This window comes from Pseudoliparis swirei, chromosome 20 (genome assembly GCF_029220125.1).
Source record: "Pseudoliparis swirei isolate HS2019 ecotype Mariana Trench chromosome 20, NWPU_hadal_v1, whole genome shotgun sequence".
In the NCBI taxonomy this organism is placed as follows: domain Eukaryota; kingdom Metazoa; phylum Chordata; class Actinopteri; order Perciformes; family Liparidae; genus Pseudoliparis; species Pseudoliparis swirei.
Genome location: NC_079407.1, coordinates 1332334 through 1359063, shown reverse-complemented (window position 1 = coordinate 1359063; position 26730 = coordinate 1332334). Strand labels below are relative to the sequence as shown.

General features: G+C 56.0%; 1 protein-coding gene across 1 annotated transcript in view; it reads left to right on the top strand.

The window, feature by feature from the left end:
• LOC130210701 (neurofibromin-like) overlaps positions 1-23164 on the top strand; it is a 30933-nt gene extending 7769 nt beyond the window's left edge. The window contains exons 4-12 of the mRNA XM_056441182.1: positions 181-371; positions 973-1079; positions 1170-1237; positions 1344-1419; positions 5367-5524; positions 5926-6099; positions 8877-9005; positions 9389-9531; positions 23155-23164. Coding sequence (XP_056297157.1) covers positions 181-371; positions 973-1079; positions 1170-1237; positions 1344-1419; positions 5367-5524; positions 5926-6099; positions 8877-9005; positions 9389-9531; positions 23155-23164 — 1056 coding nt within the window. The remainder of the gene's footprint in view (positions 1-180; positions 372-972; positions 1080-1169; positions 1238-1343; positions 1420-5366; positions 5525-5925; positions 6100-8876; positions 9006-9388; positions 9532-23154) is intronic.
• The last annotated feature ends 3566 nt before the right edge of the window (positions 23165-26730 follow it).

The following is a 26730-nucleotide window of genomic DNA, read 5'->3' as shown; positions in this document are numbered from 1 at the left end:
GGTAGAGGACTGTGGGGGTCAGGTCCACTGGTAGAGGACTGTGGGGGGTCAGGTCCAGTGGTAGAGGACTGTGGGGGGTCAGGTCCACTGGTAGAGGACTGTGGGGGGTCAGGTCCTCTGGTAGAGGACTGGGGGTCAGGTCCACTTGGATCCGGCTCATGTCCAGACCGTCTGCCCCAGCAATCCAAGGACTGCCTCCGCCTGGACGAGACGATGCTGGTGAAGCAGCTGCTGCCGGAGATCTGCCACTTCATCCACACGTACCGCGAGGGCCACCAGCACGCCGCCGAGCTGAGGGCCTCGGCCTCCGCCGTGCTCTTCTCCCTGAGCTGCAACAACTTCAACGCCGTGTTCAGCCGCATCTCCACCAGGTGCTCGTCCTCACGCAGCCACCGCAGGGAGGAGGACCTTTCATTCCGGACTTTAGTTGCCTCCTCTCACCAAATTAGTTTTTTAATTCTTTAACTTAATTTATGTTTTGGTGACGTTTTAAGAGCTTTCAACGTAATTTGATCTTCATTATTTGGGTGGAACATCGTTAATAATCTTTATTATTTGGGATAATGGTGGCGTCACATTTGTCCATATAGTCGTGTCTGTGACCTCTGACCTCGTCAGATGAATTATTGACATCGTGTTGGAGAGGACCGTCAACATGTTGCACTAAACGTGTCAAACCAACAACAACAAACGTTGTCATAGCCCTGAGGAAGTTAATTATTTTAAGTAAACCTCTGGTAAGGCTGGTAAATATGATGATTTATGAACTGAAGACAAAAGAAGAGATATATTTAAACTAAATGGTTAAAGACGATAAATATAAACTTCATCAATACCGTCTTAGCTGTTGTCTTCCTGGTTTAGGGGCTTTAATTACATTCACATTCCTTTAGTAAATCTGTTGTAAGAAGCAGACGTATCGTCATCACCTGTGTGACCTCTGTGTGACCTCTGACCTCCGCGTGTCCTCAGGCTCCAGGAGCTGACGGTCTGCTCCGAGGACAACGTGGACGTCCACGACATCGAGCTCATGCAGTACATCAACGTGGACTGCTCCAAGCTCAAGAGGCTGCTGCAAGGTAGGGGGGTCTCTGGGGGGTCCCGGGTCCCTGGGGGAACCTAGTCCCGGTTCAGACCTGAAGATAACAGCGTCTCCTCCTCCTCCTCAGAGACCGTGCTGAAGTTCAGAGCGCTGAAGAAGCCGGCCCAGCTGGCCGTCATCAACAGTCTGGAGAAGGTGCGTCTACGTCCTGGTTCTGAGTGTGACCTTTGACCTTTGACCTGTGACTCTTGGTGCGCGGTCAGCTGTGTACATGGTGTGTGACGTACTCGTCTCCCTGCAGGCCTTCTGGAACTGGGTGGAGAACTACCCCGATGAGTTCACCATGCTGTACCAGAGGCCTCAGGCCGACATGGCAGGTACGAGAGACACACACACACACACACACACACACACAATTATTTAATATGCGAGAGGTCCAGACTATCGTGATGACATCATCCTCTAGGAATCCACGACCGCTCGACTTCTACCAAACAACGTTTCAGAAAGGACTGAAAACATTTGTGTGTGTGTCTCTCTGTGTGTGTGTGTGTGTGTGTGTGTGTCTCTCTCTGTGTGTGTGTGTGTCTCTCTCTGTGTGTGTGTGTGTGTGTGTCTCTGTGTGTGTGTGTCTCTCTCTGTGTGTGTGTGTGTGTGTGTGTGTGTGTCTCTGTCTCTGTGTGTGTGTGTGTGTGTCTCTGTGTGTGTCTCTCTCTCTGTGTGTGTGTGTGTCTCTCTGTGTGTGTGTGTGTGTGTGTGTGTGTGTGTGTGTGTCTGTGTGTGTGTGTCTCTCTCTCTGTGTGTGTGTGTCTCTCTTTGTGTGTGTGTGTGTGTGTGTGTGTGTCTCGCTCTGTGTCTGTGTGTGTGTGTCTCTCTCTCAAGATTCAAGATTCAAGATGTTTTATTTGTCACATACACACACAGGGTGTGCAGTGAAATGAAAGTGGCAATGCTCAGCAGGAATGTGCAAGGGCAACAAGTACACACTATTTACAATAAAAAACAACACAATATTTACAGTAAGTGTGTGTGTGTGTGTGTGTGTGTGTGTGTGTGTGTGCCTAAGAGGGGCAGTTGTGTGGGTGTCCTGGTGAGGTCGGAGTTCACAGTCCTGATGGCCTGAGGAAAGAAACTCCGTCTCAGTCTCTCTGTTCTTGCAGCGTGACTACGGAGGCGCCTGCCTGACCGCAGCAGCTGAAACAGTCTGTTGTTGGGGTGGTGAGGATCCTTCATGATCCTGCCGGCTCTGGTTCTGCACCTCCTGGTGTACAAGTCCTGCAGGGTGGGGAGTGTAGTTCCAATAGTGCGTTCAGCGAGCACTACTCTCTGAAAGCCTTCCTGTCCTGGCGGAGCAGTTGCCAAACCAGGCTGTGATGCTTCCTGTCAGGACGCTCTCTACAGCTCCAGAGTAGAAGGACTGAAGGATCCTCTGGGAAACTTTAAATTTCCTCAGCTGCCTGAGGTGGTAGAGGCGCTGCCTTGCCTTTCTCACCAGAGTGTCTGTGTTTGTTGACCATGTCAGATCCTCGGTGATGTGGACTCCCAGGTATTTATACCCGCTCACCCTCTCCACAGCAGTCCCGTTAATCCCCAGTGGTGAGTCGTCCTCTGTTGTTGTGCCTCCTAAAGTCCACAATCAGCTCCTTAGTTTTGGTGACATTCATGATGAGGCTGTTGTCCTGGCACCAGAGTGACAGATCAGCAACTTCCTCCAGGTAGGCCTTCTCGTCGTTGTGGGAGATCAGGCCCACCACCACTGTGTCATCCGCAAACTTGATGATGGTGTTGGAGCTGAACCTGGCCACACAGTCATGTGTGTACAGGGAGTACAGTAGGGGGCTGAGGACGCAGCCCTGGGGGGATCCTGTGTTCAGGGTGAGGGATTTGGAGGTGTGTCTGCCCACCCTGACCACCTGTGGCCTGGCGGTCAGGAAGTCCAGGATCCAAGCACACAGGGGTGTTCAGTCCCAGCTCAATCAGCTTGCCGCCAGTCTGGAGGGACTATGGTGTTGAAAGCTGAACTATAATCAATGAACAGCAGTCTCACATAGCCCCCCCTCTGGCTGTCCAGATGAGAGAGTGTGGTGTGCAGTACCTGGGAGACAGCATCATCCGTGGATCTGTTTGGGCGATAAGCAAACTGCAGCGGGTCCATGGAGGAAGGGAGGAAGGCGCAGATGTAGTCCTTTATCAGCCTCTCAAAGCATTTCATGACCACCGAGGTGAGGCCACGGTCGGTAGTCATTCATACATGCTGGAGAAGCATTCTTGGGCACAGGGACAATAGTGGATCTCTTGAAGCAGGCGGGACCACGGACTCAGCCAGGAGAGGTTGAATATTGTGGTGAACACTGGAGCTAGCTGGTTAGCACAGGTCTTCAGTACTCGCCCAGATATGCCATCTGGACCTGCAGCTTTCCTGGTGTTCACCCTCAACAGAGCCCTCCTCACACTGTGCTCGGTCACAGAGAGTGTGTGTTCATCCCCAGCGGTAGAACTCACCTCGGCTCACGCTGGTGTTGTTGTTAGCGGCGAGCTAGCGCTGTTGTTGCTAGCCTCAAACCGTGCATAAAATGAGTTCAGGTCGTCCGCTAGGGATGCGTCGGCACTCACCATTGCGCGGGTCTGCTCTGGTAGTTTGTGATAGTCCGTAGCCCCTGCCATAGGCGCCTGGTGTCGCGCTGCTCCATCTGTGATTCCACTCTGTCTCGGTACCTCCTCTTGGCCTTCTTCACCGCCTCCTCAGTCCATAGACCGCTGCCTTGTACGTCCATGTTGCGGATACAAGACCGGAGTTATAGGCAGCAATGCAGGCGTTCACAGCTTCACGGATGGATCTATCAACCCACGGCTTTTGGTTAGGAAAGACCCTAACTTTTACCGTGGGGCGATGGTGTCCGCTAAGCGTTGCTATGAGGCTCATTGCTACTTCCATAACTCGCTGGCGTCACTGGAACTGGATTGGATCATGTCCCAGTCGGCGGCGCCAGAGCGTCCTGTAGCTCAGCCTCTGATTGGTCAGACCACCGCTTCCGTTCCTCGTCACTACCGCTTCCCGCGATCTTTGCGGTATCCGGAAGCAGAAAAATGGCGGCATGGTCTGATTTGCGAGCGGAGGGAGAGAGACAGCCTTGTAGCCTCTCTTGAATGGCGTATAGCAGTGGTCCAACGTTCTTTCCTCTGGTAGCACACGTAATGTGCTGGTGAAAGTTCGCATGACTTTTTAGGTTTGCCTTGTTAAAGTCCCCAGCCACCACCACAGCGCGTCGGGATACTTGTTCTGATGCGACATAACACATCATGTAGGTCCGATAGTGCTACGTCGGTGTCCGCTTGTGGTGGTATGTAGGCGGCTGTGGTGATGACCGAGCTGAACTCCCGGGAAGGTAGAATGGGCGGCATGAGATCGTCAGATGTTCCAGGTTCGGAGCAGGAGCGAAAGAGTCTTAATGCTCTTGGGGTCGCACCACATGTTGTTTGTCATGAAGCAGACCCTCCACCCTTAGATTTACCAGACTCTTCCATTCTGTCTGCACGGAAAACAGAGAAGGACTCGGTTGGGCATATGACTCGATCCGGCACCAGCGGGTCAGCCAAGTCTCCGTCAGACAAAGATGTTACAATCCTCATGTCCCGTTGGAATCTGATCCTGCCCTAACACCATCCATCTTATTTTCCAGAGACTGGACGTTAGCAAGAAGGATGCTGGGCAGAGGTGGACGGTGGGCTTGAACTCTCAGTCTGTTCGAATTCGCTCCGTTTCCTCGATGTTTTCGTCTCCCGTAGTAGCGGCTCCACTGTTGTTGATGTGGTTCGCTCGTACGATCTCTGCCGGCCACGCTGGATCGATGGAAAAAGTGGACAAAACCCTTGTTTTGCGCAAAAGTTTATGTCCAAAAGTGTGCTGCGGTCGTATGTTGTTAGTGCCGATGTGTTTGTGGCAAAGAAAATATTAAAAATAAACACAAAAACTAAAAGAGCGCACAATCTCCGCGGAGCTACCTCGACGGCGTCTGGACACAGCCGCGCCATCCTGTGAGTGTGTCTGTGTGTGTGTGTGTGTGTGTCTAAATCTGTCCTTCTGTACACATGACATCTATTGCATCTGTCCATCCTGGAGAGGGATCCTCCTCTGTTCTCTCCTGCAGGTTTCTTCCCTTTTTTTCCCCCTGAGGGGTTATTTGGGAGTTTTTCCTGGTCCGATGTGAGGTTTTGGGGCAGGGATGTCTATGTGTACAGATTGTAAAGCACTCCCAGACAAATTTGTAATTTGTGAAATTGGGCTATACAAATAAACTGAATTGAATTGTGTGTGTGTGTGTAGAAGCTGCAGAGAAGTTGTTCGACCTGGTCGACAGCTTTGCAGAGAGCGCCAAGAGGAAGGCCGCCGTGTGGCCTCTTCAGATCATCCTCCTCATCCTCTGTCCTGAGATCACACACACCATCTCCAGGGACACGGTGGAGGACAGCAAGGCCAACAAGGTACACACACACGCACACACACACCATCTCCAGGGACACGGTGGAGGACAGCAAGGCCAACAAGGTACACACACACACACACACACACCATCTCCAGGGACACAGTGGAGGACAGCAAGGCCAACAAGGTACACACACACACACACACACACACACACACCATCTCCAGGGACACGGTGGAGGACAGCAAGGCCAACAAGGTACACACACACACACACACACACACACACCATCTCCAGGGTCACGGTGGAGGACAGCAAGGCCAACAAGGTACACACACACACACACACACACCATCTCCAGGGACACGGTGGAGGACAGCAAGGCCAACAAGGTGGGAGGAGCTACAGTCACTCTTTTCTCACGTGTGTGTGTGTATATCTCTGTGTGTGTGTGTGTAGAAGCTGTTCCTGGACAGCCTCCGGAAGGCGCTGGCGGGTCAGGGCGGCAGTAAGCAGCTGATGGAGAGCGCCGCCATCGCCTGTGTGAAGCTGTGTAAAGCCTCCACCTACATCAACTGGGAGGACCACTCCACCATCTTCCTGCTGGTGCAGTCCATCGTCATGGACCTCAAGGTGACACGCAGACGGGCACACACACACACACACACACAATACTAATACACACACCATATGGCTGCATTATACTTTAAATATATATATATGTGTCGTTATTGTTTCTGGTTTATTTAACTAGTTGTTATCTGAGAGTCTAACAACATTTATTTATTTATAATTAATAATTTGATTAAAGTCTATTTGCATAACTTTTTATATTGTATATAAATCCTGAGCGGGACATTTATAATATTAATATATTTAGATTTAGTAGTTTTGATGATTGCGTTTAAAAGAAAATCCAATAAATAAAATAAATACAATTGAATAAGTTAAATGAAAAAAATAAATACATTAAATAAATGAATAAAATACATTAAATAAAATATATTGAATATATTAAATAAAATAAATAAAGAAATATATAAAGAAATAAAATAAGTGACAGCGAATAATATTCATCCTTTAGTTTGCTCTTATTCACCAACAACCAAGAGAATTCACCACCACGAATCAGTCATTCATAATGAAGTGACCCTCATGTGTGTATTGGTGACCCCTGTGACCCTCATGTGTGTAGTGGTGACCCCTGTGACCCTCATGTGTGTATTGATGACCCCTGTGACCCTCATGTGTGTAGTGGTGACCCTCATGTGTGTATTGGTGACCCTGTGACCCTCATGTGTGTAGTGGTGACCCCTGTGACCCTCATGTGTGTAGTGGTGACCCCTGTGACCCTCATGTGTGTAGTGATGACCCCTGTGACCCTCATGTGTGTAGTGGTGACCCCTGTGACCCTCATGTGTGTATTGATGACCCCTGTGACCCTCATGTGTGTAGTGGTGACCCCTGTGACCCTCATGTGTGTATTGATGACCCCTGTGACCCTCATGTGTGTAGTGATGACCCCTGTGACCCTCATGTGTGTAGTGGTGACCCCTGTGACCCTCATGTGTGTAGTGGTGACCCCTGTGACCCTCATGTGTGTATTGGTGACCCTCATGTGTGTATTGGTGACCCCTGTGACCCTCATGTGTGTAGTGATGACCCCTGTGACCCTCATGTGTGTAGTGGTGACCCCTGTGACCCTCATGTGTAGTGACCCATGTGACCCTCATGTGTGTATTGGTGACCCTCATGTGTGTATTGATGACCCCTGTGACCCTCATGTGTGTATTGGTGACCCCTGTGACCCTCATGTGTGTATTGGTGACCCTCATGTGTGTATTGATGACCCCTGTGACCCTCATGTGTGTATTGATGACCCCTGTGACCCTCATGTGTGTATTGATGACCCCTGTGACCCTCATGTGTGTATTGATGACCCTCATGTACTGATGACCCCTGTGACCCTCATGTGTGTATTGATGACCCCTGTGACCCTCATGTGTGTGTGTGACCCTGTGACCCTCATGTGTGTGTGTGACCCCTGTGACCCTCATGTGTGTGTGATGACCCCTGTGACCCTCATGTGTGTGTTAGTGACCCCTGTGACCCTCATGTGTGTAAGCCCTGACCCTCATGTGTGACCCCCTGTGACCCTCATGTGTGTATTGATGACCCTGTGACCCTCATGTGTGTGTGACCCTGACCCTCATGTGTGTATTGACCCTGTGACCCTCATGTGTGTATTGATGACCCCTGTGACCCTCATGTGTGTGTGATGACCCTGTGACCCTCATGTGTGTAGTGATGACCCCTGTGACCCTCATGTGTGTATTGATGACCCCTGTGACCCTCATGTGTGTATTGATGACCCCTGTGACCCTCATGTGTGTATTTATGACCCCTGTGACCCTCATGTGTGTATTGATGACCCCTGTGACCCTCATGTGTGTATTGGTGACCCTCATGACCCCTGTGTATTTATGACCCCTGTGACCCTCATGTGTGTGTGTGACCCTGTGACCCTCATGTGTGTATGATGACCCCTGTGACCCTCATGTGTGTGATGACCCCTGTGACCCTCATGTGTGTATTGATGACCCCTGTGACCCTCATGTGTGTATTGGTGACCCCTGTGACCCTCATGTGTGTAGTGGTGACCCCTGTGACCCTCATGTGTGTGTGACCCTGTGACCCTCATGTGTGTATTGATGACCCCTGTGACCCTCATGTGTGTATTGGTGACCCCTGTGACCCTCATGTGTGTGTGACCCCTGTGACCCTCATGTGTGTATGATGACCCTGTGACCCTCATGTGTGTATTATGACCCTGTGACCCTCATGTGTGTATTGATGACCCTGTGACCCTCATGTGTGTATTGACCCTGTGACCCTCATGTGTGTAGTGACCCTGTGACCCTCATGTGTGTATTGATGACCCTGTGACCCTCATGTGTGTAGTGACCCTGTGACCCTCATGTGTGTAGTGGTGACCCTCATGTGTGTATTGGTGACCCCTGTGACCCTCATGTGTGTAGTGATGACCCCTGTGACCCTCATGTGTGTATTGGTGACCCCTGTGACCCTCATGTGTGTATTGATGACCCCTGTGACCCTCATGTGTGTAGTGATGACCCCTGTGACCCTCATGTGTGTATTGATGACCCCTGTGACCCTCATGTGTGTAGTGATGACCCCTGTGACCCTCATGTGTGTAGTGGTGACCCCTGTGACCCTCATGTGTGTAGTGGTGACCCTCATGTGTGTATTGGTGACCCCTGTGACCCTCATGTGTGTATTGATGACCCCTGTGACCCTCATGTGTGTATTGATGACCCCTGTGACCCTCATGTGTGTATTGATGACCCTCATGTGTGTATTTATGACCCCTGTGACCTCTGCCCCCTCAGGCTCTGCTCTTCAACCCCTCTAAGCCCTTCTGGCGGGGGACGGGCAGCCAGAACGCCGACGTGGAGCTCATGATGGATTGCTTCGTCTCCTGTTTCCGCATCAACCCTCACAACAACCAGCACTTTAAGGTAGAGAGGCCACGCCCCCCATGAACCCCTGTGATGTGCCCTTCAAAATAAGAGCCCTGCTCGTCTCTGGAAACGGAACTAGAACACGTCATTTAGAACAACTCATTTATTATGATGACTTTCATTTATTTACTCATTCATTTTATAGAAATTGTAAAACAATGGAATTTAAATATCCCGTTGTATAAATACATATTTCATAGTTTCACTGAGGAGCTCCGAATTTACGCTTTTTTCACAATCTGATTGAAGTAAACTTATTATTTGAGGAGGGATTTTAAATGGAACTTATTATTTAAATAATCAGAATTCTTGAGCTTAGTTTTTGCTGCTTCTTGTGACGATGCGTTCAAAGACCTCTGAGTTGTTCCTGTGCCCTGAAGGTCTGCCTGGCCTCCTCCTCCCCCTCCACCTTCCACTTCGTCCTGGTCAACTCCCTGAACCGGATCATCACCAACGTGAGTCTCCTCCTCCTCATGACAAACCCTCCTCATGACGCGTCTCCTCCTCCTCATGACCACCTCCTCATGACGCGTCTCCTCCTCCTCCTCATGACCCGTCTCCTCCTCCTCATGACGCGTCTCCTCCTCCTCTTCATGACCCGTCTCCTCATCCTCATGATGCGTCTCCTCCTCCTCCTCACCCGTCTCCTCCTCCTCCTCACCCGTCTCCTCCTCCTCCTCACCCGTCTCCTCCTCATGATGCGTCTCCTCCTCATGATGCGTCTCCTCCTCATGACGCGTCTCCTCCTCCTCATGACACGTCTCCTCCTCCTCATGACGCGTCTCCTCCTCATGACCTGTCTCCTCCTCCTCCTTATGACGCGTCTCCTCCTCATGACCCGTCTCCTCCTCCTCCTCATGACGCGTCTCCTCCTCCTCCTTATGACGCGTCTCCTCCTCCTTATGACGCGTCTCCTCCTCCTCATGACCCGTCTCCTCCTCCTCCTCCTCCTCATGACGCATCTCCTCCTCCTCATGACCCGTCTCCTCCTCCTCCTCATGACGCGTCTCCTCTTCCTCATGACGCGTCTCCTCTTCCTCATGACGCGTCTCCTCCTCCTCATGACCCGTCTCCTCCTCCTCCTCATGACCCGTCTCCTCCTCCTCCTCATGACCCGTCTCCTCCTCCTTATGACGCGTCTCCTCCTCCTCATGACCCGTCTCCTCCTCCTCCTCATGACGCGTCTCCTCTTCCTCATGACGCGTCTCCTCTTCCTCATGACGCGTCTCCTCCTCCTCCTTATGACGCGTCTCCTCTTCCTCATGACGAGTCTCCTCCTCCTCCTCATGACCCGTCTCCTCTTCCTCATGACGCGTCTCCTCTTCCTCATGACGCGTCTCCTCTTCCTCATGACGCGTCTCCTCCTCCTCCTTATGACGCGTCTCCTCCTCTTTATGACGCGTCTCCTCCTCCTCATGACCCGTCTCCTCCTCCTTATGACGCGTCTCCTCCTCCTCATGACCGTCTCCTCCTCCTCCTCATGACGCGTCTCCTCTTCCTCATGACGCGTCTCCTCCTCCTTATGACGCGTCTCCTCCTTATGACGCATCTCCTCCTCCTCCTTATGACGCGTCTCCTCCTCATGACCCGTCTCCTCCTCCTCATGACGCGTCTCCTCCTCCTCATGACCCGTCTCCTCCTCCTCCTCATGACGCGTCTCCTCCTCCTTATGACGCATCTCCTCCTCCTACTCATGACCCGTCTCCTCCTCCTCCTTATGACGCGTCTCCTCCTCCTACTCATGACCCGTCTCCTCCTCCTCCTCATGACCCGTCTCCTCCTCCTCATGACGCGTCTCCTCCTCCTCATGACCCGTCTCCTCCTCCTCCTCATGACGCGTCTCCTCCTCCTCATGACCCGTCTCCTCCTCCTCATGACGCGTCTCCTCCTCCTCATGACCCGTCTCCTCCTCCTCCTCCTCATGAGCCGTCTCCTCCTCCTCATGACGCGTCTCCTCCTCCTCCTCATGACCCGTCTCCTCCTCCTCCTCATGACCCGTCTCCTCATGACCCGTCTCCTCCTCATGACCCGTCTCCTCCTCATGACCCGTCTCCTCCTCATGACCCGTCTCCTCCTCATGACCCGTCTCCTCCTCCTCATGACCCGTCTCCTCCTCCTTATGACGCGTCTCCTCCTCCTCCTTATGACGCGTCTCATCCTCCTTATGACGCGTCTCCTCATCCTCCTTATGACGCGTCTCCTCCTCCTTATGACGTCCCTCCTCCTCCTCCTCATGACCGTCTCCTCCTCCTCATGCGTCTCCTCCTCCTCATGACGTCTCCTCCTCCTCATGACCCGTCTCCTCCTCCTCCTCATGACCGTCTCCTCCTCCTCCTCATGACGCGTCTCCTCCTCCTCATGACCCGTCTCCTCCTCCTCCTCATGACGCGTCTCCTCCTCCTCCTCATGACCCGTCTCCTCCTCCTCCTCCTCATGACGCGTCTCCTCCTCCTCCTTATGACGCGTCTCCTCCTCCTCCTCATGACCCGTCTCCTCCTCCTCATGACCCGTCTCCTCCTCCTCATGACGCGTCTCCTCCTCCTCATGACCGTCTCCTCCTCCTCCTCATGACGTCTCCTCCTCCTCACGTCCTCCTCCTCCTCATGACCGGTCTCCTCCTCCTCCTCCTCTTCATGACCCGTCTCCTCCTCCTCATGACCCGTCTCCTCCTCCTCCTCATGACCCTCCTCCTCCTCCTCATGACCGTCTCCTCCTCCTCATGACCGTCTCCTCCTCCTCCTCATGACCGTCTCCTCCTCCTCATGACCGTCTCCTCTCCTCCTCCTCCTCATGACCCGTCTCCTCCTCCTCCTCATGACCCGTCTCCTCCTCCTCATGACCCGTCTCCTCCTCCTCATGACCCGTCTCCTCCTCCTCATGATCCGTCTCCTCCTCCTCATGACCCGTCTCCTCCTCCTCATGACCCGTCTCCTCCTCCTCATGACCCGTCTCCTCCTCCTCCTCATGGCCGTCTCCTCCTCATAGCGTCTCCTCCTCCGCATGACCCGTCTCCTCCTCCCTCCTCCTCCTCATGACCCGTCTCCTCCTCCTCCTCATGACCGTCTCCTCCTCCTCATGACCGTCTCCTCCTCCTCCTCATGGCCATCTCCTCCTCCTCCTCATGACCCGTCTCCTCCTCCTCATGGCCCGTCTCCTCCTCCTCATGACGCGTCTCCTCCTCCTCCTCATGACCCGTCTCCTCCTCCTCATGACCCGTCTCCTCCTCCTCATGACCGTCTCCTCCTCCTCCTCATGACCGTCTCCTCCTCCTCCTCATGGCGTCTCCTCCTCCTCCTCATAGCGTCTCCTCCTCCTCCTCATGACCAGTCTCCTCCTCCTCATGACCCGTCTCCTCCTCCTCATGACCCGTCTCCTCCTCCTCCTCATGATGCGTCTCCTCCTCCTCCTCATGACGCATCTCCTCCTCCTCCTCATGACCGTCTCCTCCTCCTCCTCATGACCCGTCTCCTCCTCCTCCTCCTCATGACCGTCTCCTCCTCCTCCTCCCCTCTCCTCCTCCTTCTCATGACCCGTCTCCCCCTCCTCCTCACGACTCGTCTCCTCCTCCTCCTCATGACCCGTCTCCTCCTCCTCCTCCTGACGCGTCTCCTCCTCCTCCTCATGACGCATCTCCTCCTCCTCCTCATGACCCGTCTCCTCCTCCTCCTCATGGCGTCTCCTCCTCCTCCTCATGACCCGTCTCCTCCTCCTCATGACCCGTCTCCTCCTCCTCATGACCCGTCTCCTCCTCCTCATGACCCGTCTCCTCCTCCTCCTCATGACGCGTCTCCTCCTCCTCCTCATGACGCGTCTCCTCCTCCTCCTCATGACGCGTCTCCTCCTCCTCCTTATGACGCGTCTCCTCCTCCTCCTCATGACCCGTCTCCTCCTCCTCATGACGCGTCTCCTCCTCCTCCTCATGACGCGTCTCCTCCTCCTCCTCATGACGCGTCTCCTCCTCCTCCTCATGACTCGTCTCCTCCTCCCTCTCATGACCCGTCCCCTCCTCCTCCTCATGACCGTCTCCTCCTCCTCCTCATGACCGTCTCCTCCTCCTCATGACCGTCTCCTCCTCCTCCTCATGACCCGTCTCCTCCTCCTCCTCATGACCCGTCTCCTCCTCCTCCTCATGCCCGTCTCCTCCTCCTCATGACCCGTCTCCTCCTCCTCCTTATGACGCGTCTCCTCCTCCTCCTCATGACCCGTCTCCTCCTCCTCCTCATGACCCGTCTCCTCCTCCTCCTCATGACGCGTCTCCTCCTCCTCCTCATGACCCGTCTCCTCCTCCTCCTCATGACCCGTCTCCTCCTCCTCCTCATGACCCGTCTCCTCCTCCTCCTCATGACCCGTCTCCTCCTCCTCCTCATGACGCGTCTCCTCCTCCTCCTCATGACCCGTCTCCTCCTCCTCCTCATGACCCGTCTCCTCCTCCTCCTCATGACCCGTCTCCTCCTCCTCCTCCTCATGACCCGTCTCCTCCTCCTCATGACCCGTCTCCTCCTCCTCCTCATGACGCGTCTCCTCCTCCTCCTTATGACGCGTCTCCTCCTCCTCATGACCCGTCTCCTCCTCCTCCTCATGACGCGTCTCCTCCTCCTCCTCCTCATGACGCGTCTCCTCCTCCTCCTCATGGCCTCTCTCCTGCTCCTCATGCCGCGTCTCCTCCTCCTCATGACCCGTCTCCTCCTCCTCCTCATGATCCGTCTCCTCCTCCTCATCTCGTCTCCTCCTCCTCCTCCTCATGACCCGTCTCCTCCTCCTCCTCATGACCCGTCTCCTCCTCCTCCTCATGACGCGTCTCCTCCTCCTCCTCATGGCCGTCTCCTCCTCCTCCCTCATGGCGTCTCCTCCTCCTCCTCATGACCCGTCTCCTCCTCCTCCTCATGGCCGTCTCCTCCTCCTCCTCCTCCTCCTCCTCATGACCCGTCTCCTCCTCCTCCCTCATGGCCGTCTCCTCCTCCTCATGACCGTCTCCTCCTCCTCCTCATGACCGCGTCTCCTCCTCCTCCTCATGACCCGTCTCCTCCTCCTCCTCAGCCGTCTCCTCCTCCTCCTCATGGCGCGTCTCCTCCTCCTCATGCCGTCTCCTCCTCCTCATGATGCGTCTCCTCCTCCTCATGACGCGTCTCCTCCTCCTCCTCATGACCCGTCTCCTCCTCCTCATGACCCGTCTCCTCCTCCTCATGACCGTCTCCTCCTCCTCCTCATGACGCATCTCCTCCTCCTCCTCATGACGCGTCTCCTCCTCCTCATGTGCGTCTCCTCCTCCTCCTCATGACCGTCTCCTCCTCCTCCTCATGAGCGTCTCCTCCTCCCTCCTCTCCTCCTCCTCATGGCCCGTCTCCTCCTCCTCCTCATGACGTCTCCTCCTCCTCATGGCGTCTCCTCCTCCTCATGACGTCTCCTCCTCCTCCTCATGACCCGTCTCCTCCTCCTCCTCATGGCCGTCTCCTCCTCCTCCTGGCGCGTCTCCTCCTCCTCATGACCGTCTCCTCCTCCTCCTCATAGGCCGTCTCCTCCTCCTCATGTGCGTCTCCTCCTCCTCATGACCGTCTCCTCCTCCTCCTCATGGCCCGTCTCCTCCTCCTCATGGCCGTCTCCTCCTCCTCCTCATGGCCGTCTCCTCCTCCTCCTCATGACCGTCTCCTCCTCCTCCTCATAGCCGTCTCCTCCTCCTCATGTCGTCTCCCTCCTCCTCATGCGCCCTCCTCCTCCTCCTCCTCATGACCCGTCTCCTCCTCCTCCTCATGACCGTCTCCTCCTCCTCCTCATGGCCGTCTCCTCCTCCTCCTCATGACCGTCTCCTCCTCCTCCTCATGCCGTCTCCTCCTCCTCCTCATGACCGTCTCCTCCTCCTCCTCCTCATGACCGTCTCCTCCTCCTCCTCATGACGTCTCCTCCTCCTCCTCATGACCCGTCTCCTCCTCCTCCTCATGACCCGTCTCCTCCTCCTCCTCCTCATGGCGCGTCTCCTCCTCCTCCTCATAGCGCGTCTCCTCCTCCTCATGACCGTCTCCTCCTCCTCCTCATGGCGTCTCCTCCTCCTCCTCATAGCGTCTCCTCCTCCTCATGGCGTCTCCTCCTCCTCATGACGTCTCCTCCTCCTCCTCATGACCCCTCCTCCTCCTCGTCTCCTCCTCATGACATCTCCTCCTCCTCCTCCTCATGACCGTCTCCTCCTCCTCCTCATGACCGTCTCCTCCTCCTCCTCATGACCCGTCTCCTCCTCCTCATGACCGTCTCCTCCTCCTCCTCATGACCGTCTCCTCCTCCTCCTCATGAGCGTCTCCTCCTCCTCCTCATGACCCGTCTCCTCCTCCTCATGACCGTCTCCTCCTCCTCCTCATGACCCGTCTCCTCCTCCTCATGGCCCGTCTCCTCCTCCTCCTCATGGCGTCTCCTCCTCCTCATGACCGTCTCCTCCTCCTCCTCATGACCGTCTCCTCCTCCTCCTCATGGCCGTCTCCTCCTCCTCCTCATGACCCGTCTCCTCCTCCTCCTCATGAGCCCCCTCCTCCTCCTCCTCCTCATGACCCGTCTCCTCCTCCTCCTCATGACCGTCTCCTCCTCCTCCTCATGGCCGTCTCCTCCTCCTCCTCATGACCCGTCTCCTCCTCCTCCTCATGGCGTCTCCTCCTCCTCATCGCGCATCTCCTCCTCCTCATGACCGTCTCCTCCTCCTCCTCATGACCCTCCTCCTCCTCCTCATGACAGCGTCTCCTCCTCCTCTTTATAGCGTCTCCTCCTCATGACCCGTCTCCTCCTCCTCCTCATGACGTCTCCTCCTCCACGTCTCTCCTCCTCCTCATGACGCGTCTCCTCCTCCTCCTTATGACGCGTCTCCTCCTCCTCCTCATGACCCGTCTCCTCCTCCTCCTCCTCCTCCTCCTCCTCATGACCCGTCTCCTCCTCCTCATGACCCGTCTCCTCCTCCTCATGACCGTCTCCTCCTCCTCCTCATGACGCGTCTCCTCCTCCTCCTCATGACGCGTCTCCTCCTCCTCCTCATGACCCGTCTCCTCCTCCTCCTCATGACCCGTCTCCTCCTCCTCATGACGCGTCTCCTCCTCCTCATGACGCGTCTCCTCCTCCTCATGACCCGTCTCCTCCTCCTCCTCATGACGCGTCTCCTCCTCCTCCTCATGACGCGTCTCCTCCTCCTCATGACGCGTCTCCTCCTCCTCATGACGCGTCTCCTCCTCCTCCTCCTCATGATGCGTCTCCTCCTCCTCCTCATGATCCGTCTCCTCCTCCTCATGACGCGTCTCCTCCTCCTCATGACCCGTCTCCTCCTCCTCCTCATGACCCGTCTCCTCCTCCTCCTCATGACGCGTCTCCTCCTCCTCCTCATGACCCGTCTCCTCCTCCTCATGACGCGTCTCCTCCTCCTCCTCATGACCGTCTCCTCCTCCTCATGGCGTCTCCTCCTCCTCATGACCCGTCTCCTCCTCCTCCTCATGACCGCCTCCTCCTCCTCCTCCTCCTCATGACCCGTCTCCTCCTCCTCATGACTCCTCCTCCTCCTCCTCCTCATGACCGTCTCCTCCTCCTCATGACCGTCTCCTCCTCCTCCTCACGTCTCCTCCTCCTCATGACCGTCTCCTCCTCCTCCTCATGACCCGTCTCCTCCTCCTCCTCGCCGTCTCCTCCTCCTCATGGCCGTCTCCTCCTCCTCCTCATGACCGTCTCCTCCTCCTCCATGACCCGTCTCCTCCTCCTCCTCATAGCCCCTCCTCCTCCTCATGACCGTCTCCTCCTCCTCCTCGCATGACCGTCTCTCCTCCTCCTCCTCATGACCCGTCTCCTCCTCCTCCTCATGGCCCGTCTCCTCCTCCTCCTCATGACACGTCTCCTCCTCCTCCTCATGACCGTCTCCTCCTCCTCCTCATGACCGTCTCCTCCTCCTCCTCATGACCCGTCTCCTCCTCCTCCTCATGCATCTCTCCTCCTCCTCCTCATGACGCGTCTCCTCCTCCTCCTCATGACCCGTCTCCTCCTCCTCCTCATGACCCGTCTCCTCCTCCTCCTCATGACCCGTCTCCTCCTCCTCATGACCCGTCTCCTCCTCCTCCTCATGACGCGTCTCCTCCTCCTCCTCATGACCGTCTCCTCCTCCTCCTCATGACGCGTCTCCTCCTCCTCCTCATGACCGTCTCCTCCTCCTCCTCAGCCCGTCTCCTCCTCCTCATGACCGTCTCCTCCTCCTCATGACCCGTCTCCTCCTCCTCCTCCTCATGATGCGTCTCCTCCTCCTCCTCATGACCCGTCTCCTCCTCCTCCTCATGACGCGTCTCCTCCTCCTCCTCATGACCCGTCTCCTCCTCCTCATGACGCGTCTCCTCCTCCTCCTCATGACCCGTCTCCTCCTCCTCCTCATGACCCGTCTCCTCCTCCTCATGACGCGTCTCCTCCTCCTCCTCATGACCCGTCTCCTCCTCCTCCTCATGACCGTCTCCTCCTCCTCCTCATGACCCGTCTCCTCCTCCTCCATGACGCGTCTCCTCCTCCTCCTCATGACCCGTCTCCTCCTCCTCCTCATGACGTCTCCTCCTCCTCCTCATGACCGTCTCCTCCTCCTCCTCATGACGCGTCTCCTCCTCCTCCTCATGACGCGTCTCCTCCTCCTCCTCATGACCCGTCTCCTCCTCCTCCTCATGACGCGTCTCCTCCTCCTCCTCATGACGCGTCTCCTCCTCCTCATGACCCGTCTCCTCCTCCTCATGACGCGTCTCCTCCTCCTCCTCATGACCGTCTCCTCCTCCTCCTCATGTGCGTCTCCTCCTCCTCCTCATGACGTCTCCTCCTCCTCCTCATGACCGTCTCCTCCTCCTCCTCATGACCCGTCCTCCTCCTCCTCATGACCGTCTCCTCCTCCTCCTCATGACCGTCTCCTCCTCCTCCTCATGACCGTCTCCTCCTCCTCCTCATGGCCGTCTCCTCCTCCTCCTCATGATCCGTCTCCTCCTCCTCCTCATGACCCGTCTCCTCCTCATCCTCATGACGTCTCCTCCTCCTCGTAATCTCCTCCTCCTCACGTCTCCTCCTCCTCCTCATGACCCGTCTCCTCCTCCTCCTCATGACCCGTCTCCTCCTCCTCCTCATGACCCGTCTCCTCCTCCTCCTCATGACGCGTCTCCTCCTCCTCCTCATGACCCGTCTCCTCCTCCTCATGACCCGTCTCCTCCTCCTCCTCATGACCCGTCTCCTCCTCCTCCTCATGACGCGTCTCCTCCTCCTCCTCATGACGCGTCTCCTCCTCCTCCTCATGACCCGTCTCCTCCTCCTCCTCATGACGCGTCTCCTCCTCATGACCCGTCTCCTCCTCCTCCTCATGACGCGTCTCCTCCTCCTCCTCATGACCCGTCTCCTCCTCCTCCTCATGACCCGTCTCCTCCTCCTCCTCATGACTCCTCCTCCTCCTCATGACGCGTCTCCTCCTCCTCATGACGCGTCTCCTCCTCCTCCTCATGACCCGTCTCCTCCTCCTCATGACGCGTCTCCTCCTCCTCATGACCCGTCTCCTCCTCCTCCTCATGACCTCCTCCTCATAGCCCGTCTCCTCCTCCTCCTCATGACGTCTCCTCCTCCTCCTCATGACCGTCTCCTCCTCCTCCTCATGACCCGTCTCCTCCTCTCATGACCCGTCTCCTCCTCCTCCTCATGACCCGTCTCCTCCTCCTCCTCATGAGCGTCTCCTCCTCCTCATGACGCGTCTCCTCCTCCTCCTCATGACCCGTCTCCTCCTCCTCCTCATGACGCGTCTCCTCCTCCTCATGACCCGTCTCCTCCTCCTCATGACCCGTCTCCTCCTCCTCCTCATGACGCGTCTCCTCCTCCTCCTCATGACGTCTCCTCCTCCTCCTCATGACCCGTCTCCTCCTCCTCCTCATGCCGCGTCTCCTCCTCATGACCCGTCTCCTCCTCCTCATGACCCGTCTCCTCCTCCTCCTCATGACCCGTCTCCTCCTCCTCCTCATGACCCGTCTCCTCCTCCTCCTCATGACCCGTCTCCTCCTCCTCATGACGCGTCTCCTCCTCCTCATGACCCGTCTCCTCCTCCTCCTCATGACGCGTCTCCTCCTCCTCCTCATGACGCGTCTCCTCCTCCTCCTCATGACCCGTCTCCTCCTCCTCCTCATGACGTCTCCTCCTCCTCCTCATGACGTCTCCTCCTCCTCATGACCACGTCTCCTCCTCCTCCTCCTGACGCGTCTCCTCCTCCTTCTCATGACCCGTCTCCTCCTCCTCCTTATGACGCATCTCCTCCTCCTCCTCATGACCTGTCTCCTCCTCCTAGCGTCTCCTCCTCCTCATGCGTCTCCTCCTCCTCCTCATGGCGTCTCCTCCTCCTCCTCATGATCCGTCTCCTCCTCCTCATGACGCGTCTCCTCCTCCTCATGACCCGTCTCCTCCTCCTCCTCATGACCCGTCTCCTCCTCCTCCTCATGACGCGTCTCCTCCTCCTCCTCCTCATGACCCGTCTCCTCCTCCTCCTCATGACCCGTCTCCTCCTCCTCCTCATGACGCGTCTCCTCCTCCTCCTCATGACCCGTCTCCTCCTCCTCCTCATGACGCGTCTCCTCCTCCTCCTCATGATGCGTCTCCTCCTCCTCCTCATGACGCGTCTCCTCCTCCTCTTCATGACCCGTCTCCTCCTCCTCATGACCCGTCTCCTCCTCCTCCTCATGACGCATCTCCTCCTCCTCCTTATGACGCGTCTCCTCCTCCTCCTCATGACCCGTCTCCTCCACCTCCTCATGGCGCGTCCTCCTCCTCCTCATGGCCGTCTCCTCCTCCTCCTCATGACCCGTCTCCTCCTCCTCATCGTCTCCTCCTCCTCCTCATGACCCGTCTCCTCCTCCTCCTCATGAGGCGTCTCCTCCTCCTCCTCATGACCCGTCTCCTCCTCCTCCTCATGACCGTCTCCTCCTCCTCCTCATGACGTCTCCTCCTCCTCCTCATGACCTGTCTCCTCCTCCTCCTCATGACCCGTCTCCTCCTCCTCCTCATGACGCGTCTCCTCCTCCTCCTCATGACGCGTCTCCTCCTCCTCATGACGCGTCTCCTCCTCCTCCTCATGACCCGTCTCCTCCTCCTCCTCATGACGCGTCTCCTCCTCCTCCTCATGACCCGTCTCCTCCTCCTCCTCATGACGCGTCTCCTCCTCATGATCCGTCTCCTCCTCATGACGCGTCTCCTCCTCCTCCTCATGACGCGTCTCCTCCTCCTCATGACCCGTCTCCTCCTCCTCCTCATGACGCGTCTCCTCCTCCTCATGACGCGTCTCCTCCTCCTCCTCATGACGCGTCCTCCTCCTCCTCATGTCTCCTCCTCCTCCTCATGACCCGTCTCCTCCTCCTCCTCATGACGCGTCTCCTCCTCCTCCTCATGACCCGTCTCCTCCTCCTCCTCATGACGCGTCTCCTCCTCCTCCTCATGATCCGTCTCCTCCTCCTCCTCATGACCCGTCTCCTCCTCCTCCTCATGACCCGTCTCCTCCTCCTCATGACGCGTCTCCTCCTCCTCATGACCCGTCTCCTCCTCCTCCTCATGGGGCGTCTCCTCCTCCTCATGATCCGTCTCCTCCTCCTCCTCATGGCCGTCTCCTCCTCCTCCTCATGCGTCTCCTCCTCCTCATGACCCGTCTCCTCCTCCTCCTCATGGCGTCCTCTCCTCCTCATGCGCGTCTCCTCCTCCTCATGGCCAGCGTCTCCTCCTCCTCCTCATGGCGTCTCCTCCTCCTCCTCATGACCGTCTCCTCCTCCTCATGGCGTCTCCTCCTCCTCCTCATGACCCGTCTCCTCCTCCTCCTCATGGCTCTCCTCCTCCTCCTCATGACGTCTCCTCCTCCTCATGTGCGTCTCCTCCTCCTCCTCATGACGCGCCTCCTCCTCCTCCTCATGGTCTCCTCCTCCTCCTCATGACCGTCTCCTCCTCCTCCTCTGAACGTCTCCTCCTCCTCATGACCGTCTCCTCCTCCTCATGACGTCTCCTCCTCCTCCTCCGTGGTGGTGACGTCTCCTCCTCCTCCTCATGACCGTCTCCTCCTCCTCCTCAGCGCGTCTCCTCCTCCTCCTCATCGTCTCCTCCTCCTCCTCCTCATGACCCGTCTCCTCCTCCTCCTCATGACCCGTCTCCTCCTCCTCATAGCGTCTCCTCCTCCTCCTCCTCATGACCGTCTCCTCCTCCTCCTCATCCGTCTCCTCCTCCTCCTCATGGCCGTCTCCTCCTCCTCATGACGTCTCCTCCTCCTCCTCATGACCCGTCTCCTCCTCCTCCTCATGTGCCTCCTCCTCCTCCTCATGGCCGTCTCCTCCTCCTCCTCTGTGATGGAGACGTCTCCTCCTCCTCCTCCGTGATGGAGACGTCTCCTCCTCCTCCTCCGTGATGGAGACGTCTCCTCCTCCTCCTCATGACCGTCTCCTCCTCCTCCTCATCACCCGTCTCCTCCTCCTCCTCATGACCGTCTCCTCCTCCTCCTCATACCGTCTCTCCTCCTCTCCTCCTCCTCATGACCGTCTCCTCCTCCTCCTCATGTGTCTCCTCCTCCTCCATGGCGTCTCCTCCTCCTCATGACTTCCTCCTCCTCATGCCGTCTCCTCCTCCTCCTCATGGTCTCCTCCTCCTCCTCATGACCCGTCTCCTCCTCCTGCTCATGACCCGTCTCCTCCTCCTCCACTCAGCCCCTGGTTTTAGTCTCCACTAAGCCCTGGTTTAGTCTCCACTGAGTCCTGGGTTTAGTCTCCACTGAGCCCTGGTTTAGTCTCCACTGAGTCCTGGTTTAGTCTCCACTGAGTCCTGGTTTAGTCTCCACTAAGCCCTGGTTTAGTCTCCACTGAGTCCTGGTTTAGTCTCCACTCAGCCCTGGTTTAGTCTCCACTCAGTCCTGGTTTAGTCTCCACTGAGTCCTGGTTTAGTCTCCACTGAGCCCTGGTTTAGTCTCCACTGAGTCCTGGTTTAGTCTCCACTGAGCCCTGGTTTAGTCTCCACTGAGTCCTGGTTTAGTCTCCACTGAGCCCTGGTTTAGTCTCCACTGAGCCCTGGTTTAGTCTCCACTGAGCCCTGGTTTAGTCTCCACTAAGCCCCTGTGGTTTGAGTCTCCACTGAGCCCCTGGTTTAGTCTCCACTAAGCCCTGGTTTAGTCTCCACTGAGTCCTGGTTTAGTCTCCACTGAGTCCTGGTTTAGTCTCCACTGAGCCCTGGTTTAGTCTCCACTGAGTCCTGGTTTTGTAAATCTCCCACTGAGTCTCTGGTTTAGTCTCCACTGGAGCCCTGGTTTTCAGTCTCCACTGAGTCCTGGTTTAGTCTCCACTGAGTCCTGGTTTAGTCTCCACTGAGTCCTGTTTAGTCTCCAGCCTCGGTTTAGTCTCCACTCAGCCCTGGTTTAGTCTCCACTGAGTCCTGGTTTAGTCTCCACTAAGCCCTGGTTTAGTCTCCACTAAGCCCTGGTTTAGTCTCCACTAAGCCCTGGTTTAGTCTCCACTGAGCCCTGGTTTAGTCTCCACTAAGCCCTGGTTTAGTCTCCACTGAGTCCTGGTTTAGTCTCCACTGAGTCCTGGTTTAGTCTCCACTGAGCCCTGGTTTAGTCTCCACTCAGCCCTGGTTTAGTCTCCACTGAGTCCTGGTTTAGTCTCCACTCAGCCCTGGTTTAGTCTCCACTAAGCCCTGGTTTAGTCTCCACTGAGTCCTGGTTTAGTCTCCACTGAGCCCTGGTTTAGTCTCCACTGAGCCTGGTTTAGTCTCCACTGAGCCCTGGTTTAGTCTCCACTCAGCCCTGGTTTAGTCTCCACTAAGCCCTGGTTTAGTCTCCACTAAGCCCTGGTTTAGTCTCCACTAAGCCCTGGTTTAGTCTCCACTGAGCCCTGGTTTAGTCTCCACTGAGTCCTGGTTTAGTCTCCACTGAGCCCTGGCCTGGTTTAGTCTCCACTGAGCCCTGGTTTAGTCTCCACTAAGGCTCCCAGCCGGTCTCCACTGAGTTCTGGTTTAGTCTCCACTGAGCCCTGGTTTAGTCTCCACTGAGCCCTGGTTTAGTCTCCACTGAGTCCCTGGTTTAGTCTCCACTGAGCCCTGGTTTTAGTCTCCGCACCTGGTTTGGTCTCCACCAGGCCCTGGTTTGAGTCTCCACTCAGCCCTGGTTTTGGTTTAGTCTCCACTGAGCCCTGGCTTTAGTCTCCACTAAGCCTGGTTTAGTCCACCCCTAAGCCCTGGTTTAGTCTCCACCCCAAGCTCCTGGTTTAGTCTCCACTGAGCCCTGGTTTAGTCTCCACTGAGCTCCTGGTTTAGTCTCACTGGGTCCTGGGTTTAGTCTCCACTGGGCCCTGGCTTTAGTCTCCACTGAGCCCTGGTTTTAGTCTCCACCAAGCTCCTGGTTTAGTCTCCACTGGGCCCTGGTTTAGTCTCCACTGAGCCCTGGTTTAGTCTCCACTGAGCCCTGGTTTAGTCTCCACTGTAGGCCCTGGTTTGGTCTAGCCCTGGTTTAGTCTCCACTGAGCCCTGGTTTAGTCTCCACTGAGGCCCTGGTTTAGTCTCCGCGGGTCCCTGGTTAACTTAGTCTCCACTCAGCCTGGTTTAGTCTCCACTGAGCCCTGGTTTGAGTCTCCACTGAGCCCTGGTTTAGTCTCCACTCAGCCCTGGTTTAGTCTCCACTCAGCCCTGGTTTAGTCTCCACTGAGCCCTGGTTTAGTCTCCACTGAGCCCTGGTTTAGTCTCCACTCAGCCCTGGTTTAGTCTCCACTCAGCCCTGGTTTAGTCTCCACTGAGCCCTGGTTTAGTCTCCACTGAGCCCTGGTTTAGCTCCACTTCCACTGTAGCCCTGGTTTGGTCTCCACTGGGCCTGGTTTTGGTCTCCACTGAGTCTGGTTTAGTCTCCACTGAGTCCTGGTTGTCTCCACTGGGCCTGGTTTAATCTCCACTGTGGGCCATGGTTTTAGTCTCCACTGAGTCCTGGTTTAGTGGTCTCTTCCACTGAGCCCTGGTTTAGTCTCCACTGAGCCCTGGTTTAGTCTCCACTGAGCCCTGGTTTAGTCTCCACTCAGCCCTGGTTTAGTCTCCACTGAGCCCTGGTTTAGTCTCCACTGAGTCCTGGTTTAGTCTCCACTGAGCCCTGGTTTAGTCTCCACTGAGCCCTGGTTTAGTCTCCACTGAGTCCTGGTTTAGTCTCCACTGAGCCCTGGTTTAGTCTCCACTGAGCCCTGGTTTAGTCTCCACTGAGCCCTGGTTTAGTCTCCACTGAGTCCTGGTTTAGTCTCCACTGAGCCCTGGTTTAGTCTCCACTGAGTCCTGGTTTGAGTCTCCACTGAGCCCTGGTTTAGTCTCCACTGAGCCCTGGTTTAGTCTCCACTGAGCCCTGGTTTAGTCTCCACTGAGCCCTGGTTTAGTCTCCACTGAGCCCTGGTTTAGTCTCCACTGAGCCCTGGTTTAGTCTCCACTGAGTCCTGGTTTAGTCTCCACTGAGCCCTGGTTTAGTCTCCACTGAGCCCTGGTTTAGTCTCCACTGAGCCCTGGTTTAGTCTCCACTGAGCCCTGGTTTAGTCTCCACTGAGTCCTGGTTTAGTCTCCACTGAGCCCTGGTTTAGTCTCCACTGAGCCCTGGTTTAGTCTCCACTGAGTCCTGGTTTAGTCTCCACTCAGCCCTGGTTTAGTCTCCACTGAGCCCTGGTTTAGTCTCCACTGAGCCCTGGTTTAGTCTCCACTGAGCCCTGGTTTAGTCTCCACTGAGCCCTGGTTTAGTCTCCACTGAGCCCTGGTTTAGTCTCCACTGAGCCCTGGTTTAGTCTCCACTAAGCCCTGGTTTAGTCTCCACTGAGCCCTGGTTTAGTCTCCACTGAGCCCTGGTTTAGTCTCCACTGAGCCCTGGTTTAGTCTCCACTCAGCCCTGGTTTAGTCTCCACTGAGTCCTGGTTTAGTCTCCACTGAGTCCTGGTTTAGTCTCCACTGAGTCCTGGTTTAGTCTCCACTCAGCCCTGGTTTAGTCTCCACTGAGCCCTGGTTTAGTCTCCACTGAGCCCTGGTTTAGTCTCCACTGAGCCCTGGTTTAGTCTCCACTGAGCCCTGGTTTAGTCTCCACTGAGCCCTGGTTTAGTCTCCACTGAGTCCTGGTTTAGTCTCCACTGAGCCCTGGTTTAGTCTCCACTGAGCCCTGGTTTAGTCTCCACTGAGTCCTGGTTTAGTCTCCACTGAGCCCTGGTTTAGTCTCCACTGAGCCCTGGTTTAGTCTCCACTAAGCCCTGGTTTAGTCTCCACTCAGCCCTGGTTTAGTCTCCACTCAGCCCTGGTTTAGTCTCCACTGAGTCCTGGTTTAGTCTCCACTAAGCCCTGGTTTAGTCTCCACTGAGCCCTGGTTTAGTCTCCACTGAGCCCTGGTTTAGTCTCCACTGAGCCCTGGTTTAGTCTCCACTGAGCCCTGGTTTAGTCTCCACTGAGTCCTGGTTTAGTCTCCACTCAGCCCTGGTTTAGTCTCCACTCAGCCCTGGTTTAGTCTCCACTCAGCCCTGGTTTAGTCTCCACTGAGCCCTGGTTTAGTCTCCACTGAGCCCTGGTTTAGTCTCCACTGAGCCCTGGTTTAGTCTCCACTGAGCCCTGGTTTAGTCTCCACTGAGTCCTGGTTTAGTCTCCACTGAGCCCTGGTTTAGTCTCCACTGAGCCCTGGTTTAGTCTCCACTGAGCCCTGGTTTAGTCTCCACTGAGCCCTGGTTTAGTCTCCACTCAGTCCTGGTTTAGTCTCCACTGAGTCCTGGTTTAGTCTCCACTGAGCCCTGGTTTAGTCTCCACTGAGCCCTGGTTTAGTCTCCACTCAGTCCTGGTTTAGTCTCCACTGAGCCCTGGTTTAGTCTCCACTGAGCCCTGGTTTAGTCTCCACTAAGCCCTGGTTTAGTCTCCACTCAGTCCTGGTTTAGTCTCCACTCAGTCCTGGTTTAGTCTCCACTGAGCCCTGGTTTAGTCTCCACTGAGCCCTGGTTTAGTCTCCACTCAGTCCTGGTTTAGTCTCCACTGAGTCCTGGTTTAGTCTCCACTGAGTCCTGGTTTAGTCTCCACTAAGCCCTGGTTTAGTCTCCACTGAGTCCTGGTTTAGTCTCCACTGAGCCCTGGTTTAGTCTCCACTGAGTCCTGGTTTAGTCTCCACTAAGCCCTGGTTTAGTCTCCACTCAGTCCTGGTTTAGTCTCCACTGAGTCCTGGTTTAGTCTCCACTGAGCCCTGGTTTAGTCTCCACTGAGTCCTGGTTTAGTCTCCACTGAGTCCTGGTTTAGTCTCCACTAAGCCCTGGTTTAGTCTCCACTCAGTCCTGGTTTAGTCTCCACTGAGTCCTGGTTTAGTCTCCACTGAGCCCTGGTTTAGTCTCCACTGAGCCCTGGTTTAGTCTCCACTGAGCCCTGGTTTAGTCTCCACTGAGCCCTGGTTTAGTCTCCACTGAGTCCTGGTTTAGTCTCCACTGAGCCCTGGTTTAGTCTCCACTGAGCCCTGGTTTAGTCTCCACTGAGTCCTGGTTTAGTCTCCACTGAGCCCTGGTTTAGTCTCCACTGAGTCCTGGTTTAGTCTCCACTCAGCCCTGGTTTAGTCTCCACTGAGCCCTGGTTTAGTCTCCACTGAGTCCTGGTTTAGTCTCCACTGAGCCCTGGTTTAGTCTCCACTGAGCCCTGGTTTAGTCTCCACTGAGCCCTGGTTTAGTCTCCACTGAGTCCTGGTTTAGTCTCCACTGAGCCCTGGTTTAGTCTCCACTGAGCC